Consider the following 16,748-nt stretch of genomic DNA (forward strand, 5'->3'; position numbering starts at 1 on the left):
TCATTGAAGCTCGCAAGTGGCAGAGGCAAGGGCCCTATACTCGGCTTCTGTGGAAGATCGAGAAATAGTAGATTGTTTCTTGGCTTTCCATGACACCAAAGAATTGCCAATAAAAAAACAGTAAACAGTGATGGAACGTCGTGTATCAATACATGTGGCCCAATCAGCATCACTGAATCCAAAAATTTGTGTTGAAGACCTACGACTAAAAAATAAGCCTTTTCCAGGGCATCCTTTCAGATATCGAATTACTCTTAAAGTAACTTGAAGATGAGTCTGAGTAGGTGTGACCATGAATTGACTGAGTTTCGCAAAGGCTATATCAGGTCTAGTGGTAGTTAAATATATGAGACGCCCCACCAGTCGTCGATATGACAAAGGGTCAGGCAAAGGTTCACTAGAGTCCTGATGAAGACGCATGAAGTCATCCATTGGAGTAGAAAAGGGTTTGCAACCCATGAGACCAGAATCCTTAATCAAGTCCAGACAATATTTGCGTTGACAAAGAGAGATGCCTTGGCTGGAGTGAGCTACTTCTATTCCCAAAAAATATTTCAACTGGCCAAGATCCTTTATATGCAAATGAGAATGGAGAGTGGCTTTAATCTTAGTGATCTCAGAAGCACAATTTCCAGTGAGCACAATATCATCGACATAAACAATGAGAACAGTGAAAACATAACTAGTATTTTTTATAAATAAACTATGATCAGCATGGGCTTGAGCATATCCCGAAGATTGCAGTAAAAGAGATAATTTTTCATACCATGTGTGACTTGCTTGTTTCAGACCATAAGAAATTTCTTGAGTTTGCAACATTGATTAGAAGAATAATTGGATAGTCCAGGAGGTATCACCATATAAACATCTTATAAAATTTCTCCATGAAAAATGCATTACTGACATCAAGTTGTTGTAATTCCCAATTGTAATTCCCATGTTAAAATCAGGAGGTTCATTATGCAATAATTCAAAAGGAGTTTTATTTTGAATGACAGGAGAAGGAACACGATTTATCAAAAAAACTACATGTTTAATAGCATAGGACAAAAAATGTTTTGGAATATTAGATTGAAACATGAGTGCCCTAGCAACATTAAGGATGTGTTGATGTTTTCTTTCTACGCGTCCATTTTGTTGAGGGGTATATACACAACTTGTTTGATGTAAAATACCTTTGGATGAAAAATAATTCTTTTGAAAAAACTCAGGCCCATTTTCCGAACGAATACATTTAATAGTGTTGTGAAATTGAGTTTCAATTAAAGCAACAAAATTTTGGACATGCATTTGGACTTCACTTTTTTATTTTAATAAGACAACCCATGTAAAACGATTAAAATCATCAACAATGGTTAAAAAATATTTATGACCATGAATAAAAGTTTTAGAAAAGGGTCCCCAAATATCCATATGGACTAAATCAAATAATTTGCAAGATCTATTGAGACTTGGAGAGTATGAAAGACGTTTTTGTTTAGCTAAGTGAAAAATGTCACAATTGTCAACAACATCTTAGAAATAAAAGGAAAGGTCATGTGCAAAACATTGAGACGATTTCCGAAAAGGTGTCCTAGCCTAAAATGCCAAAGATTGGTGTTAGTGATAGGGGGGTGAAAGTATTGATGGAGACTTTGGGTGGTGGTTATGGATGTCAAGAGGTGTCAAACTCACAGGATAATTGATGTCCAAGTGATAAAGCCCTTGTTTTAATTGACCCAAACCAATCGTCTTCAATGATCTTGTTTCCTTTATATAACAATTGTCATTAGAAAATATCAAAAAGTAATTAAGAGAAGGAATGAGTTTAGAAATTGAAAGAAGATTAAATTTAAAATTGGGAATGTAAAGCACATCATGAATAACAAAGTTTGGACTAATTTGAACAAAGCCAGAAAAATGTGCAAACAAATAGGTACCATTAGGTAAATGGATTTGGACAGGTTTAATTTGAGAGTAATAAAGAAAAAATTTAAAGAGGAGGTAATATGATCAGTTGCACCGAAATCGATGACCCAAGAATTATTTTGTGAGTGTGTGACATGAATAGTGTGGTTGTTGAACAGAATATGATGTGGGTGTGTGCGAGATGTGGTGCAAAAAGTAGAAGAAATACTAATACACATTGGGTCAACAGAAGCTGTTTGGATGATATTGGCCCGTGAGGGCTAGACAGAACCAGAACCATAGGTCTCAGGATGCTGTTGCGGTTGCTGGAGGAGTCTAACGAGAGCTTGATATTGGGCCTGTGACAAGTGAATACCAGGTCCATTAGAAGCAGAACCCTCAATGCTGGTGGTGTTAGAACCAGAACCCTCAATGTTGGTTAGATCGTTGATGACATTGTTGGCGAGATTGTTAACGGCACCTTCACGCAAGTTGAATCGTGGACGACCCGGGTATCGGGGATGACCTGGTGGGTAACCGTGTTTCGCATAGCACGCTTCGATGGTGTAGCCGGTGCGGTGACAGTAAACGCATATCTTACTGTTGTTGCGATTACTGTTTGTTGGATGAGATTTTGGAGGTCCGCCGTCGCGCCCCTTATCGGAAGGGATGAAGCTGGAATTGATGAATGCGTTGGGTTCTACGTCAACAAGAGGAAGAGAACGTTAATCCTCCTGCTGCACAATCATGGAGAAAACATGAGAAGCTTGCAGCAAGGGTTCCATGAGAAGGATTTGGGAACGAACGACGGAGAATCGATCATCCAATCCTTTGAGAAAGCGAATGATGAAGTCTTGTTGATGATACATCTTGGCTGAATAGGTACATGGAAGGAAATGACGGTAATTATCAAGCTCTTCCCATAAAGATTTGAGGGAGGTGTAGAATTCTGGAACTCTGCAATACGAAGAAGGTCACCCTGAGAGAAACGTTCTTTAAGGTCATTCTAGATGGCTATAGCACTTTCAAAGAAAATCACACTTTGGGCAATAGGTTGAGACAGAGAGTTGAGCAGCCAAGACATGATTAATGTATTGCAACGTTCCCATGTTGGATACAAATGATCAGTGAGTGCAGGTTCAGTAACAACACCTGTCAAAAAAACCCATTTTGACCAGTGAGGACAGGGGTAATGGATACAGAATTGGGTCCTTCACTGGGATGGATATAATAAGGGTTGGAGGGATGAAGACTGGAATTTGTAATTCCAGGATCAGTAGAGTGAACCTCAGACATGGAGAAGGTATTTGCAGAGCTCTGATACCATGTGAGAAAACAAGGCAAACACAGAAAAGCACAGAGCAAAAGATGATGGAAAGGTTTGTTATATTATTCTGCAAACAATGTTCAGAATATATACACATTGTTTGTGTAAAGAAAAAAACAAAAGAGAATAACAGAAAAATACAGCTCATGGTACACCTCATTCTCCTTCTAGAAAGATCTAAAAAATTAGAAAACACTGCATAATAAATTGGGCAGAAATTATTTTGTTTGGACTGCTATAGAACTTTCTTTTACATTCCTCGATCCGTCCCTCTCCTCATGCCACGAGGATGGATGCTCTCCCTTGTCGTCATTCCCTTCCAACCATCGCGCCCGCTCCTGACTCTTCTCCCTCATCCTCTTACCGTTGTCCCGCTTCACCGTTAACACTCTCCCGTGAAACTCTACGCCGGGTCACAAACAATAAAACTACTGGGCCAGCTGAAACCGACATAAGAAACGTGGTGCAAATAGCGAAGTTGTTGGGCAAGCCGAATAGGTGCAGGTTTTTTAGAAAAAGAACTAGAACCATAAAGTAGCAACAACCGTGAAATGATGCAACAAAGTAATAAATAGAATATAAAGAAATCATGAAGTTTTGCAACCTCTTACACAATTTAACTAACATTAATAAAACTCATTATCATTAAAAACTTCATAAAGATCTATCCTATTATCTTTCTTCATAAAGATCTATCCTATTATCTTTCTTCATAAAGATCTATCCTATTATCTTTCTTATTGTATAGAATAAATTATGCGGTATCATTGCTTCCAAAACAGTGTAATCGTGGTTGAATTGAACACGAAGCCGCACAATACATGCTTCCATTGCTCGAAGTCTCTCATGTTTGATAAGCTGTCATCGTTTTTCAAACACCTTCGAAGGTGTCGTTTAACAAATGCACTATCTAAGACGAGGTGGTTCATCCATTTTGAAGTGCACCTGAATCACATGAGATCCTTTACTGGAACCCTTGACAAAATCTCCATCATCACTTCTTCGGGAAGAAGTGCCAAACATTGAGATGATGAAGACATTTATGTGATGAGATGCACACAAAGAAAGAAGGACAAAAATCCTAATTTACACAAACGTGTCAAAGTTAATTTGTTCAGAGAAAAATTGCAGATCCTATAAGCAAAGAAACAAAAGATCTGGGTCAATATATATATTAAGAAAAAATATATCTTCTAAGTTTAGAAAAAATAATTTATTAAAAACACCAGAAAAAATATTTTTTTAGATAATCCGTTATAATAATATAATGATATATATTAAATTTAGAAATAAAATATTAATTTATTGAATTTTTGGGCAAGTGTAACTACTACTTGATTAAAGTTGAAGTTTAAAAAAGAGAGAAAAAATGTCAGTACAAAAATATTTAAAGAGAAAATAAAGTGATCTGAAGATATACTCAACCACATATATTAAAATCAATACCTTAGTTATCATATTGAAATATGTTACGTTACTTTTTTTTTTTTTACTAAAATTTGTTATAAATTACAAACTTATATGGTGTTTGCATTTTTTTATTTAATTTGTTTTATTAAAAATTCACTTCAGTTAAATATAAAAATCAAATAAGTTTTTGTTTGGTTTAATTTAATACAAAATTCAAAAATTAAATTAAAATAAAATTTCGGAGCTCTGTTTGAATTAGTTTTAAGGATTTCAGTTAATAACAACTTATTATTCTTTAGTAATTATTGTTATATAATTTCAAAAAAAAATTGTATTTATATATAAATGATATAATCCTATAAATATATTGTAATTACAATATAATGAGTAAAACTGCCTTTAAGAAATATGAAATATTTGTTAGTTGTACCGGGTAGGAGCTCGGTCCTCGAGTAGGTAGGAGTCAGCTCGACCATGGACCTGAAGTTAAGGTAGCGGTGTTGGGTCTGTTTGGTTAATGGGCCTATTTTTCTAATGATGTGCTATGATTTAAATTCAAGTTTATGTGTTTAAAGATAAAATACAAAAAGATATTTTCTAAATATATAAGATAAAATATAAAGAGATATTTTATAAATATATAAGATAAAATATAAATAGATATTTTATTTGTTTGCGTAAAATACGGATAGATGTTGCTAACCCTAAAAAGATAAGGAGACTTATTTTCAGTTAATATTTTCTTATATCAAGTGCAATTGTTGCATGTGCGGTTATAAAAAAAGGGTTGAAACCCTAGGTGAAGGTAAGCTGTTTTTACACACTACCTTGAGAATTATTGAGAATTATTGTTGTTTTTGTGAGCCTTTACTGACTTGAGCATCAGAGTGTGATCGACCGTTAGAACACCCTCTGTCTTAACAGGAACAACATCCAAACATTAAAGAAAGCACAAGTTCCACCACGAGATTCGCCCGCAGAAGTTTACCGCCAAGAACATTAGTTGTTAATTAACTTTTAAATATAACATTATATTTAGATATAGTAAGTAATTTGGTTTAGTTTTTAATTTTGAATCAAACAACTTATTTTCAAATAAGTTTTTGTGTAGTTTTAATTTAAAACAAAATCCAAAATTAAATTAAATCAAAATTTTGGAGCTTGAATTAGTTTTAACGATTTCAATTATTAACAACTTTTTAAACACGGTTTAAATGTCAAACATTTTATAATGAAAAAGTTATCAAATAAATAGAAAAATTATTCTTTTATATAATTATTGTTATATAATTTCAAAATTTTCTTGTATTTATATATAAATTATATAATCTTATAAATATATTATGACGTGTTTCTACATTAAAATACATATTGATGCAAGTAACTACAAATGTTAATATTATTGTTAGTAGAATAAATTAAAAAATATCTCAAAGTATGTAATTTTTTTTTGAAAATTCTAATTAGCATTGTTCTACCGTAAATGTAGGCAGTAATCATTCTTCCCTTGATTGTAGTTTCATGAACCTTTTATTACTTTTCAAAATTTTCAAAGATTAAATCAATATAATTGGCAACATATGGAGTTCAATATAAATGCTTCCTTTTTTGCATCAATAGTCTCCAACTGTCTTGAAATTTGTAGCATTATCAGCAACTACCTGCACTATATCTTCCTCACCAACAAATTATACTGCATCATCTAATATTTTAAATACTTTATCTACAATTTTTGAGATGTCAAAGGTATCTAATGAATAGAGAAACACAATTCCTTTAGGATTGTTCACCAAAAGTTACAAATTGAACGTCTTTTCTTGTTTATCCATTAATCTTTATACTCTTGAAGTTGTATATTAGTTTTGTCCTCTACTTGTTTCATAAGCTTCTCTTTGATATCGTGATATGATGGAGGTTTATAACCAATGTTATATCTACCAAACATGTCACACATTTTTGCAAAAGTTGGATTTCTAATAATATTGAAAGGGATGACACTTGTGTAAAAAAAATCAACAACTTGAGCATCAACTTTTTCTTTATCACCTCTCTTGTATATTTGATTTATAGTAGCTTGAACACCGTTAGTGGATTACTTTTAAATATCTTGCTAGTGCTACCACTTTGTTAACTCTCTTTCCCACCATCAATTTGTCAAAGGTTATTGAACTTTCTTTTCTTCAGTGAGACATCTTTAGCATCTGAGACAACTTTCAACATTAAAACTTTGATTTTTTTCTGGTTGATACACAAGGTTCAAAGTCACATCTAGTTCCGACAATATGATGTTTGAATCTGAAAATGCCTCCATTAAATATCTTTGAGTAGTAATTAGATTTCACTTTTTTTTCCGTTCCTTGAAACATCATTTTCATAATTCCATCCTATGTCTGTTATATTTTCCGCAAAATTCTTACTTTTAGTTGGTAGTGGAAATGTTGAATTTGTACCACCATGACCAGAATTTGAATCACTTCGAGAGATCTTAATTTTTTTTACTATAATATCAAATCAATAAAAAATAATTTATTCCCAAATAAAAAAATCTCCAACCAATTTGCCAAAAATAATAAAAACAACAATCTGCCCAAAAATCCTCAAACCCAACCTAAAAATAATCCTAAACCCAATCAGCTAAAAAACCCAACCCAATTTAAAAATCCTCAACCCTAAACCCAATATGCCAAAATTATGTTATTCTAACCAATATAATTTTAATTAATACATTTGTTTTCATCAAATGATTAAATTGTTTTTCAATCATTGTAACCTTATATAGGGATGTAATATAATTATTTTAAAACAACAAATTTCATAAGAGAGAAAAATAGAAAATTTTAAAATCTTTAGTAGAGATTGAGTTTGCTTTTTAGATAATTCTTGTGCTATAAAGAATGTTTATGAGTTTGTATTTCTATTGTGCTTCATTTGTAACAATTCAGGTGTATTCAACCCTTATTATTGTATTTTGTTGTAAAGTAGATTCATATAGGGTTTATGAATTGTGTGGCTAAGAGCGTGTGTGTTCTTGTAGGATTCAAGATCAACACTCTTGATTGTTTATTGTGTAAACCTTTGTGTTTGGTTTAGTGAATTCTCAGTAGTTTGGTGAGGACTGCATGTAGCTCTCGGTGTGAGAGTGAGCCTATAAAATCTCCTATACAATCTCTCTCTCACTATGATATCTATTATCTATTTTATTTATTACTTTATAATGTTCTGCATTTAAATCGATCGGTTAAATTCATGTAACAACTAGTTTATATTTTGAATATATATTTGTTGTGTTTTTTATAATCGATTGAAGGATAAATTAATTAGTTGATTTTATTAAGTTTTCAATCTGACTTCAGATTTTGCGAATTTTTTTGGAAAACAATTTCTAGGCCACCTATTTTAACACTAAGAAGGTTCATAGATAACATTGTTACATTTACTAACAAATTAGTAAAGAGTACTTAAGTGTGTAAACATCGAAATATGTTATCCCTCATTAGCGAGCCACCCTATGATCAATTGATTAATACTTATGATTTATTTGCCTAAGCTAGGAGTGACTTTTTAATAAAAAATACTTGCTTATTAGCCAAGAGTGAATTTTGTTCAACAAATAATTTTAAACGAGTTAGGAAAAAGTGACTATGATTCAAAATAATACTTGATTTTAGCTAGAAGTGACTAAGTGTCAAAGAATACCTAAACGAGGTTAGCTAGAAGTGATTACATTCCCAAAGAATACTCAAAGCGGTTAGTCAAAGAATGCTCAAAGAGGTTATCCTAAAGTGACTATGTTCTCAAATCATACTTGAAGGAGTTAGCTAGGAATGACTATGTTTCCAAAGAATACTTGAAGGGGTTAGTGAGAAGTGACTACGAGCTAATCAAGAGTTACTACTATATGAAACAATACTCGTATAGATTAGCTAATAGTGGTTACGGGCCAAAATATTACTCATTTTGTATTTCATATATTAGTCTGTTTAATGAAACTTTTGTTTGATTGAAAATTAGACATAGTATACTTTGTTAAACGAGTTAACATAGAAATATATTATGTATTTCTCTCTTATCTTTTTTATATTATATGTTATTAAATAAAATTAAATTAAAAAACATTTTCAAACAATTGAATTTGTTAAACTTAAAATGTCTTATTAATCTCAAAGAAACCATCCTTATTAAAAGGTCATGACAAATTGTTTATTCTATAAAATTATTATTTAACTACACAATATTAGATAATACCTACGAATTTTATTTATTTATTTTTAAATATGATCCAACTATCCTATTTCCTACCTAAATGCATAAACAATACAAATAGAAAACAACTAATATCAAATAAAGCTAAATTAGTTAAGAGAGTCACTTTTATCAATTTTTTTTTTAAATAAGAAAGAGTTACTCTAATTTCATAGCATATAACTAATTATTACGTGGAAATGTTAAAGAAATGGAAAAAAAAAGGAGAGATTGTGTTTTTTTTTTCTTTGCATGCAAATGTAATAGGAGACAAAGAAAAGGCTTTTATACTTTCAAATTGACTTTATATTGATCCCTTAAAAACCTTTTTAAATTATTCCTTCATAACTTGTAAGGAAATACACTATAACAAAAAGAAAGAAAAGATAATGTGAATTTATAACTTCTTTGAGATCTTTGTAGCTTTCTCTTGTAAAATAAAAACTTAATTTATCAAAACTCTTATAGTAGAAACACAAACTTAATTTATTTCTATGAAAACTCTAAAATGTCATTATTTATCTTTTGTTTTAATAATATATCTACCTTTTTATTCTGGTCAAAAATTAATGTTTGGTCTTATCTTATTACCAAACATATAAAAAAGAGAGTAAAACACTCATAGTAAATAAAAGAATAAGAGGGATGAGCTAATTAAAAAAAAAAGTGTAGGAAATATATGTAGTATCAAACTGAACAAATTTAATAAAAAATGTTCATTTAAGAAAGTTAATTTGGAGGATTATATGTAATTTTCCATTTTTAATAGAAAATTAAAGATTAAATTGAAACTATAGATTTTTTAATTTTAAATAACGAAATAATGAAAAACTATAAAATAAAATTATAGACTGAAACTTAATTAAAGGTATATTATGTTTATCTATGAAAATCTTCCAATTTCAGTAATTATTGAAAAAAAAATTTCTCAAATTAAAAAAGCCGGCACCGGAGTCATTTTGGAACTCGGGCGAGTCCACTCACCCGAGCCAAGTAAACAGAAACTCGTCTCTCACTCACGAATATACAAAGCGAAGCAAAAAGTAACATCATCGTCTCCTCCTGCTAGAGACAGATCTCAGATTCTGTACGCTAACGTAGAGAGAAGAGAGAGAGAGAGAGAGAGAGAGAGGGAGATGGCAACTACGACGTCGTCTTCAAGTAATGAAACGCCGGAGACGAAGAAGAAGAAGAAGGAGTGTTTGGGTTGGATAGAGTGGTTAAGAGGGTGGTTCTATTTGGTCTACGAAATGCTCTTTCAGCGCATCATGGCCAGCCATTTACACAACCCCATGCCACTTCCTCCCATCAACGACCTCACTTGCATTGTCACAGGCTCAACCAGTGGCATTGGTCTCGAAATCGCAAGGTTCAATTCCCTTTTAATTCAATTTGATGCTTTTAAATAATGGGTTTTGTTTTTGGCAGTAAAAACTCGAGCTTTGGAATTTTAATGAACTGGGTTTATCTGGGGTGGGCAGTTGTTGTGTGATAATTGGTAAAAGAGTGGTTTTGGGAAGTGGGTCTGTCTTGGTTTTGTGGTTGTAAAGGAAAGACCTTTGATGTTGGTTTTGGTGATAGGTTATAAATGATGTTTAACATTTTGGTTACTGTGAGAACTGAGCCTTATTTAGCATGGCTAGGTAGGTAGGCCCACTGTGGACTGGCTTGTAGTGGTTGTATAAGAGGTTCTCAATTGTTTCTTCGGGAGAATCTCCATCACTTGTTTGTCAGGTTCTCACTTGAGAACCAGGTGATCGTTTGGAGGAGGGTGACAACTTTCAATTGCAAGAATTGGTTCTTATTCAAGCAATCTGGTCCTATGATTTAAAATAGTTTAATTAATCTTTTGGTCCTTATACTTGTGCCAGCTTTTCGGTTTAAGTATTATTATGTTTTAGTTTCTATACCCGCAATTTTTTTATGTTTTAGTCCTGATGTCTCCATTTTGTGGCAGTTTTATACTGCTAGAAAACTAACAAGGACCAGTGCAAAAAATGGTTGGTACGGGGACCAAATCGAAAAGCTTTTAGGTACAGAGACTGAAGTTGACACAGATATAGAGACCAGAAGATATTAACCTTTAAAAAGTCATTTTCTGACATAATATAAGACAAGTGCTTAAATGATTTCATCGTTGGAGTAGAAAATTCTTAAATCTGATGAAACATGTTAGACCTGCTAAAAGTGAGTTAAGAACCTTCACTTTAAGTGTATAATTGGAGATACTGTAACTAGCGGATAACAATTCTATATTGATTTTAGTTTATGTGTATAGTTTGATTTATTTTAATTCAATTATTTTCTTTTTGTAAGTAATTGTTGAAAATAGGTAAGGTATATGAGTTTGGGTCTCTTCTTGGTTTAAATTCTAGATTGAACATTATGAAGTGTGAGCTTTTAAGTTTAGAAAAAAATGGATATGATGCATTTATTTCGTTGTTCTTCACATCGTGCAGGCAATTGGCACAGTCAGGTGCCCATGTTGTTATGGCCGTGAGGAACACAAAGGCAGCTCAGGAGTTGATCCAGAAGTGGCAGATTGACTCTTCAGGACTGAGTATTCCTCTTAATGTCGAGGTAACTTGTATATCCATTACTCATTATTGTGTGAGGAGCATTATATCAGCACTCTTGGAGCATGCTTTGCTAAATCATCTATGATGATTATGATCCATGGAATTTCTTATGTGTTTAACTGTGTTTGAATTAACTTATTCTGTTACAAGCTTTTATACATGACGCTCTAAAGAGGGATTTTGGTTGAATATTTGTTTTAAATGCTAAATAAGTTTAACAATGTGTTTCTGGATACTTATTGTCATTGACATTTCTTTTGGTTTATGAAGGTAATGCAAGTTGATCTTCTCTCGTTGGACTCTGTTGTGAGGTTTGCTGAAGCATGGAATGCACGCTCAGCACCCTTGCATGTTCTCATCAATAATGCTGGAATTTTTTCCATTGGAGGTTGGTATTTCTGATCAATCAAAGCCCGTTTCTGTATTTTAGCCTTTCTGTTAATCATTCTTAACCTGAAACAGCACCAAGTACTGGCTCTATCCTTTAATGATTTGAGTATTTTTGCAATAATTTTTTGGATTACCTGTTGAATTATACTCATCCTTTTCTTTTTCATCATTTGTATTGGCAAAATTATCAGAATTAACAATAATAACTTCTTCATTGATCACAAATGTAACTAATCCACTCACTTTTTTGTTCATATTCAGAGCCACAAAAATTTTCCAAAGATGGTTATGAACAGCACTTGCAAGTGAATCATCTGGCTCCTGCGTTGCTTTCTATACTTCTTTTGCCATCCCTTATTAGGGGTTCTCCTAGTCGCATTGTTAATGTGAATTCCGTTGTAAGTCTTTCGCTATTTGAGCATTATTATGTGATAGCCCCCATAGGGTTCAACCTGAATTATTGTCAATGGCGGACGGTGGGAGGCCAAAATTCAACCATTTAAACACACCACTGTGGTTTATGGCACTGCCATATAATCCATAAGTTTTCATATTATTATTGCCTGTGATTTATATACTATACTAATATGCATGAAAAATTATTTTTATTTGGGTAGATGTTTGTTTGACTAATTCAACATTTATTACTTGTTGGTTTTTTATACTTGATCTTCTTAAAATATAATCAGTAATCTAGAGCTATTCAGTTTGCAATGATGAGGAATTGAGGATTAATGCTTTCTAGAATTCAAATTTAGTAGCAAATTACTTATTATGAATGGTTAAGTTAGTTTAGAAGACATCTTTCTTCTGTTTAGGTGCATTTCTCGGGGTAGTGAATCCTGGTAGGTATGTGTTGACTCACTGTTTTGTAGTAAAATTTGTTTTACAGTTAAAAAAATGAGACACATGTAAACACTATAATATGTAATTTCCTTTAATTCCGAGTTACTTTGTTTTCTTGTATTTTTTCAGTATATTAATGTCACAAGTTAAACTTTCTATTTTGGTGTATTATCAACTTTTGCATGACTTTTTAATTAGCTTGAGACAACATCTTTGTATAATACTCTTGCTCAAATGTATCTTGCTATCCAATGCATAACTATCAGCGGTTTAGTTGCAAAAATATGTGTGTGATTCTTGCTCGATGAAATAATTTTGTACCAAAATTCCAAATATAAAATAAGCCTTATAAAATTGTTGATAATTGATTAATTGGTGTATTCCAAAGAATTAAAAATTGGATGCTTAATAAAAAGGAAACATATCAGATACGAAATGAGTGCAGAAATAAAGACTGTACATTGATGTTTGGCAGGTATTTAATATTCTCTATAATGTTATTATCTTTCTGTTTAACTGTTCTATGATTTTTAACTGTTGAATATTGATCACTTTTCTGTTGTGATCAATGTAAAATAATTCCTAGAAAATAAAGAATGTATTTTGTCATGATCAATATGACCCTAAGAAAATATCAGAGTGCTTTATTTTCTATTCCCCTCTTTTTCTGTAGATGCATCATGTTGGTTTTGTTGACACTGAAGACATGAATGTCTCATCTGGAAAAAGGAAATTTTCTAGTATGGTAGGGTACTCAAGCAGCAAGTTGGCAGAGGTAACTTGGTTTAAATGTTTTTGTCATTTCGATGGCTTCGTCTAACGAACTTTAGTGGAATTATGTGTAGTTATTTTTGTCCTGCTAAATCTTATTTACTTAGCTTTATAAGTTGTCAGCAATTAATTATTACTAATGTCCTTCTTGCATGTTAATATTCTTAGAATTAAAGCAAAAATAAGTATGCTATTGAATGAGTTTACACACACGTGTTTAACAACTACATGTATAATAATGTACACTAATTTTAGGATACTGAAGTACAAAACATTTATGGATTTTTTTTTTCAGCAAAACAAAACAATTATGGATTAATCAGAAAATTTGTAACATTAATGGGATATTTATTCATTTGGGAATAATTCTGTATTGTATTTTCAATGCTGCCCATCACTAATACATCAAGAGACTGGATATATATTGCATACTTAAAAGATAAATTTTCAGCATTTTTTACCTTATTATATTTGCATTTTGTTTAGTTTTTGATAGATGGAATCCATGTTCTTCCTGTATATTTCCTTTTGTGTTGATTCTTATAGTCTGGTTATTGATATTGACTTCTAAAATTTAGTCTTACCGATCAATGTTGCAAAATCACATGAAGAAGATGAATTGCTTGGTTTACCACTCATCTCGAAGTTGTGAATGAAACGAGACTTGGCATTTTCTGTTGCAGATTATGTTTAGTAGTATTCTTAATAAACGACTCCCTGCTGAATCTGGCGTCAGTGTATTGTGTGTATCACCTGGAATAGTCCAGACCAATGTTGTAAGTCTTTTGACAACTTTGAATGTATCTGGATGGAACATGTATGATTTTACTCTTAATCTTTCAATATTTATTTTTGTTTTTGTCTTTACAAATATTTGTCAAATTGAATATAACTTCTACAGAAAACCTTCAGAAATCATCTTTTGCAAGAGATTAATTCCCTGTTAATTTTCTCATGTCGTTTGCCAGAAGGAAAAAGGATCAGGAACATGATTGGTTATGAACATGATACTCATAGATGTATTGTGTTGATTATCTACCTATCATTGCGTTGAGCTAGAGCTAATGCAACTAGCAGTCTTATGGAACATATTGGCTTTTTTTGTTGGGTTGATGTTCATTTTAATGTGCATATGTATGTAGATGAGCAAAAATTAACTAGGGATGAAAATATTTCTTTAATAACTCAACCATTTGTTCTTTGGTAGAACAATCTTTATGTCGATTAGATTGCAGAGCTTGTATGTAACTTGAGGTTGGATAAATAAGACTCTGAGAGAACTGTATACAAATACCTAAGTCTAAATAAGTAAATTATATTATTCATCATAATTAGTGTTATGTTTTTGTTGCTTCATTTTCGAGTTCAGATTTCTGCTAGGGTTGTTTGGAAAAATTAGCTGATAAACAAAGTTGATAAACTAAATTTTAATTGAAAACTGTCTGGTTAGTTTATTTATTTTAAGTATTTGATCAAACTTACTAGTAAATTACCCGATGAATGTAAAATGACAAACATACATTAATGAGATTATATATATATATATATGTATATGTATATATATGTGTGTATATTTTAATTTTGTGTACAAAAATATTCTTCTGCATAATTATAGTTTTAGATTTGTTAAATACACTCTAGGGCCCTCTTGGAATTATAACTTTATTATCATGATTTATTGCTGCTATAGCAAGTATGATTTGTTGATTGAAATAGCTGATTGCAAATCTGAGGAATTGAAAGAGATGACAAAATTGGGTTACCCAGCCTGATGCAAGCTGCTGGCTATATTTTGCTGGGCCAAAAAGGCCTGGTTTCAGTTTTGGCTTCTAAAATAATGTCCAAGCATGTTGAAAGCCCAATATTTTGGGCTCTTAGTGGACTAAACTTGAAAAAGGTTTTAGGGTTAATTTGGGCTCTAAATTTAAAGGCTAAACTATACATTCTATTTCTATCTGATTGTTACAGCCCTATCCTCCCATTTTACCATTACTCTGTAGTTATGTGAGACTTGTTAGTTTCTTTGTTGCATAATGGGATATATCCAGTTATTGATTCCTTGATTTTTCTGCATTATTTTATAAATCAAGCTTTTGTTTTTGCTTATATTTTCAACCCTATCTATTTCAGGCAAGAGATCTACCAAAACTGGTTCAAGCTGCGTATCGTTTGATCCCTTACTTCATCTTTAGTGCTCAAGAAGGTCTATTTATTCAATATTTTCAAACTAGAACTATAACAACTTTGCAATCCGATTCTATAATCAACTGTAACCATATATTTGATGGAATGTTTCGTAAAAGTAAAAGATATTCAGGACTAACTATGAATACATGTCACTTGTGCTGGAATGCAGGTGCAAGGAGTGCTCTTTTTGCTGCCACTGATCCTCAAGTTCCGGAGTATTGTGACATGTTGAAAGCAGACGAGTGGCCCGTTTGTGCCTTTATTTCTCAAGATTGTCGTCCGGCAAATCCATCAGAAGAAGCACACAGTGTTCAAACATCATACGAAGTGTGGGAGAAGACATTAGAGATGATTGGCCTTCCTTCAGATGCTGTGGAGAGGCTTTTAGACGGGGCAGAAGTTAAATGCCGTTATGGACAAGAACAGTAATCTAATTTACAATGATGACTACAAAACAGTTGATTAGCCGAAATGTCGCCACGTCCTCGCCCTTAATCTGTAAGGGCATTTACATTATTTATAGATAGCAGTGAGCTTTTTCATTCTTAGTATGTGGGAGAGAAGAACCCTTCTTTAATTTTGGACATCATATGTGTACATCCATTTTGATCATATTTATGCACTAAAGTTTCACTTGTTACTCATTGGGAGAATTTAACCAAACAAGTGTTTTTGGCCTTGAAACTTCTGATGGGCACGCATAGGAGTAAGAACTGAATTAGTAGGCACTATCTTGTTATAGTTATTTTGACCATTGTCATAGATTACCCTCCTAAATAAGCGAGTGGGTTACAGCAATAGTATTGCTTTCAATTTTAGAATGTTATCTTGCAATTCTTGCTTTCTCAAGAGTTGTAACCTTGCTTGCTCTTAACTTGTTTTATAAGCTCTCTAATTCATCAGAAATGTTTGGCATTTTTCTGTGAGTCGGTTAAAAATGATTGTTGGACATAGAGATTCTCCGTACCATGATTATAATTTTAGTTTTACCAAATAATAAATAAAGCAATGGTTTGATTACATCCTAGATCCGGTATCTGTGCCATGATGCAAGGATTAATGGAGGAACTATTTGATGATCATGGTTTGGTTTGATCTGATGACTTAGC

General features: G+C 32.3%; 2 protein-coding genes across 2 annotated transcripts; one reads left to right on the forward strand and one right to left on the reverse strand.

Annotated features, from left to right (window-relative positions):
* On the reverse strand, positions 1–819 carry LOC137838895 (uncharacterized mitochondrial protein AtMg00810-like). Its single transcript, XM_068648105.1, has one exon. It carries the CDS (start codon positions 817–819, stop codon positions 1–3), a length of 819 nt encoding a protein of 272 aa, XP_068504206.1.
* A 9,014-nt stretch (positions 820–9,833) lies between these two features.
* On the forward strand, positions 9,834–16,279 carry LOC137837856 (dehydrogenase/reductase SDR family member FEY-like). Its single transcript, XM_068647006.1, has 8 exons — positions 9,834–10,235; positions 11,326–11,446; positions 11,716–11,833; positions 12,097–12,233; positions 13,355–13,456; positions 14,136–14,228; positions 15,583–15,655; positions 15,809–16,279. The coding sequence occupies exons 1-8, from the start codon at positions 10,003–10,005 to the stop codon at positions 16,066–16,068; spliced, it is 1,137 nt and encodes a 378-aa protein (XP_068503107.1). The 5' UTR covers positions 9,834–10,002; the 3' UTR covers positions 16,069–16,279.
* Positions 16,280–16,748: the final 469 nt, after the last annotated feature.

The sequence above is a fragment of the Phaseolus vulgaris genome, chromosome 4, assembly GCF_000499845.2.
Source record: "Phaseolus vulgaris cultivar G19833 chromosome 4, P. vulgaris v2.0, whole genome shotgun sequence".
In the NCBI taxonomy this organism is placed as follows: Eukaryota; Viridiplantae; Streptophyta; class Magnoliopsida; order Fabales; family Fabaceae; genus Phaseolus; species Phaseolus vulgaris.

Excerpts from the sequence above, each read along its gene's own strand:
- LOC137838895 (XM_068648105.1), bottom strand. The coding sequence starts at position 819 with ATGTTGCAAACTCAAGAAATTTCTTATGGTCTGAAACAAGCAAGTCAC.
- LOC137837856 (XM_068647006.1), top strand. The coding sequence starts at position 10,003 with ATGGCAACTACGACGTCGTCTTCAAGTAATGAAACGCCGGAGACGAAG. Across the intron at positions 11,447-11,715 it reads GTATTCCTCTTAATGTCGAG|GTAATGCAAGTTGATCTTCT; the intron begins GTAACTTGTATA and ends TGGTTTATGAAG. Across the intron at positions 13,457-14,135 it reads CAAGCAGCAAGTTGGCAGAG|ATTATGTTTAGTAGTATTCT; the intron begins GTAACTTGGTTT and ends TTTCTGTTGCAG.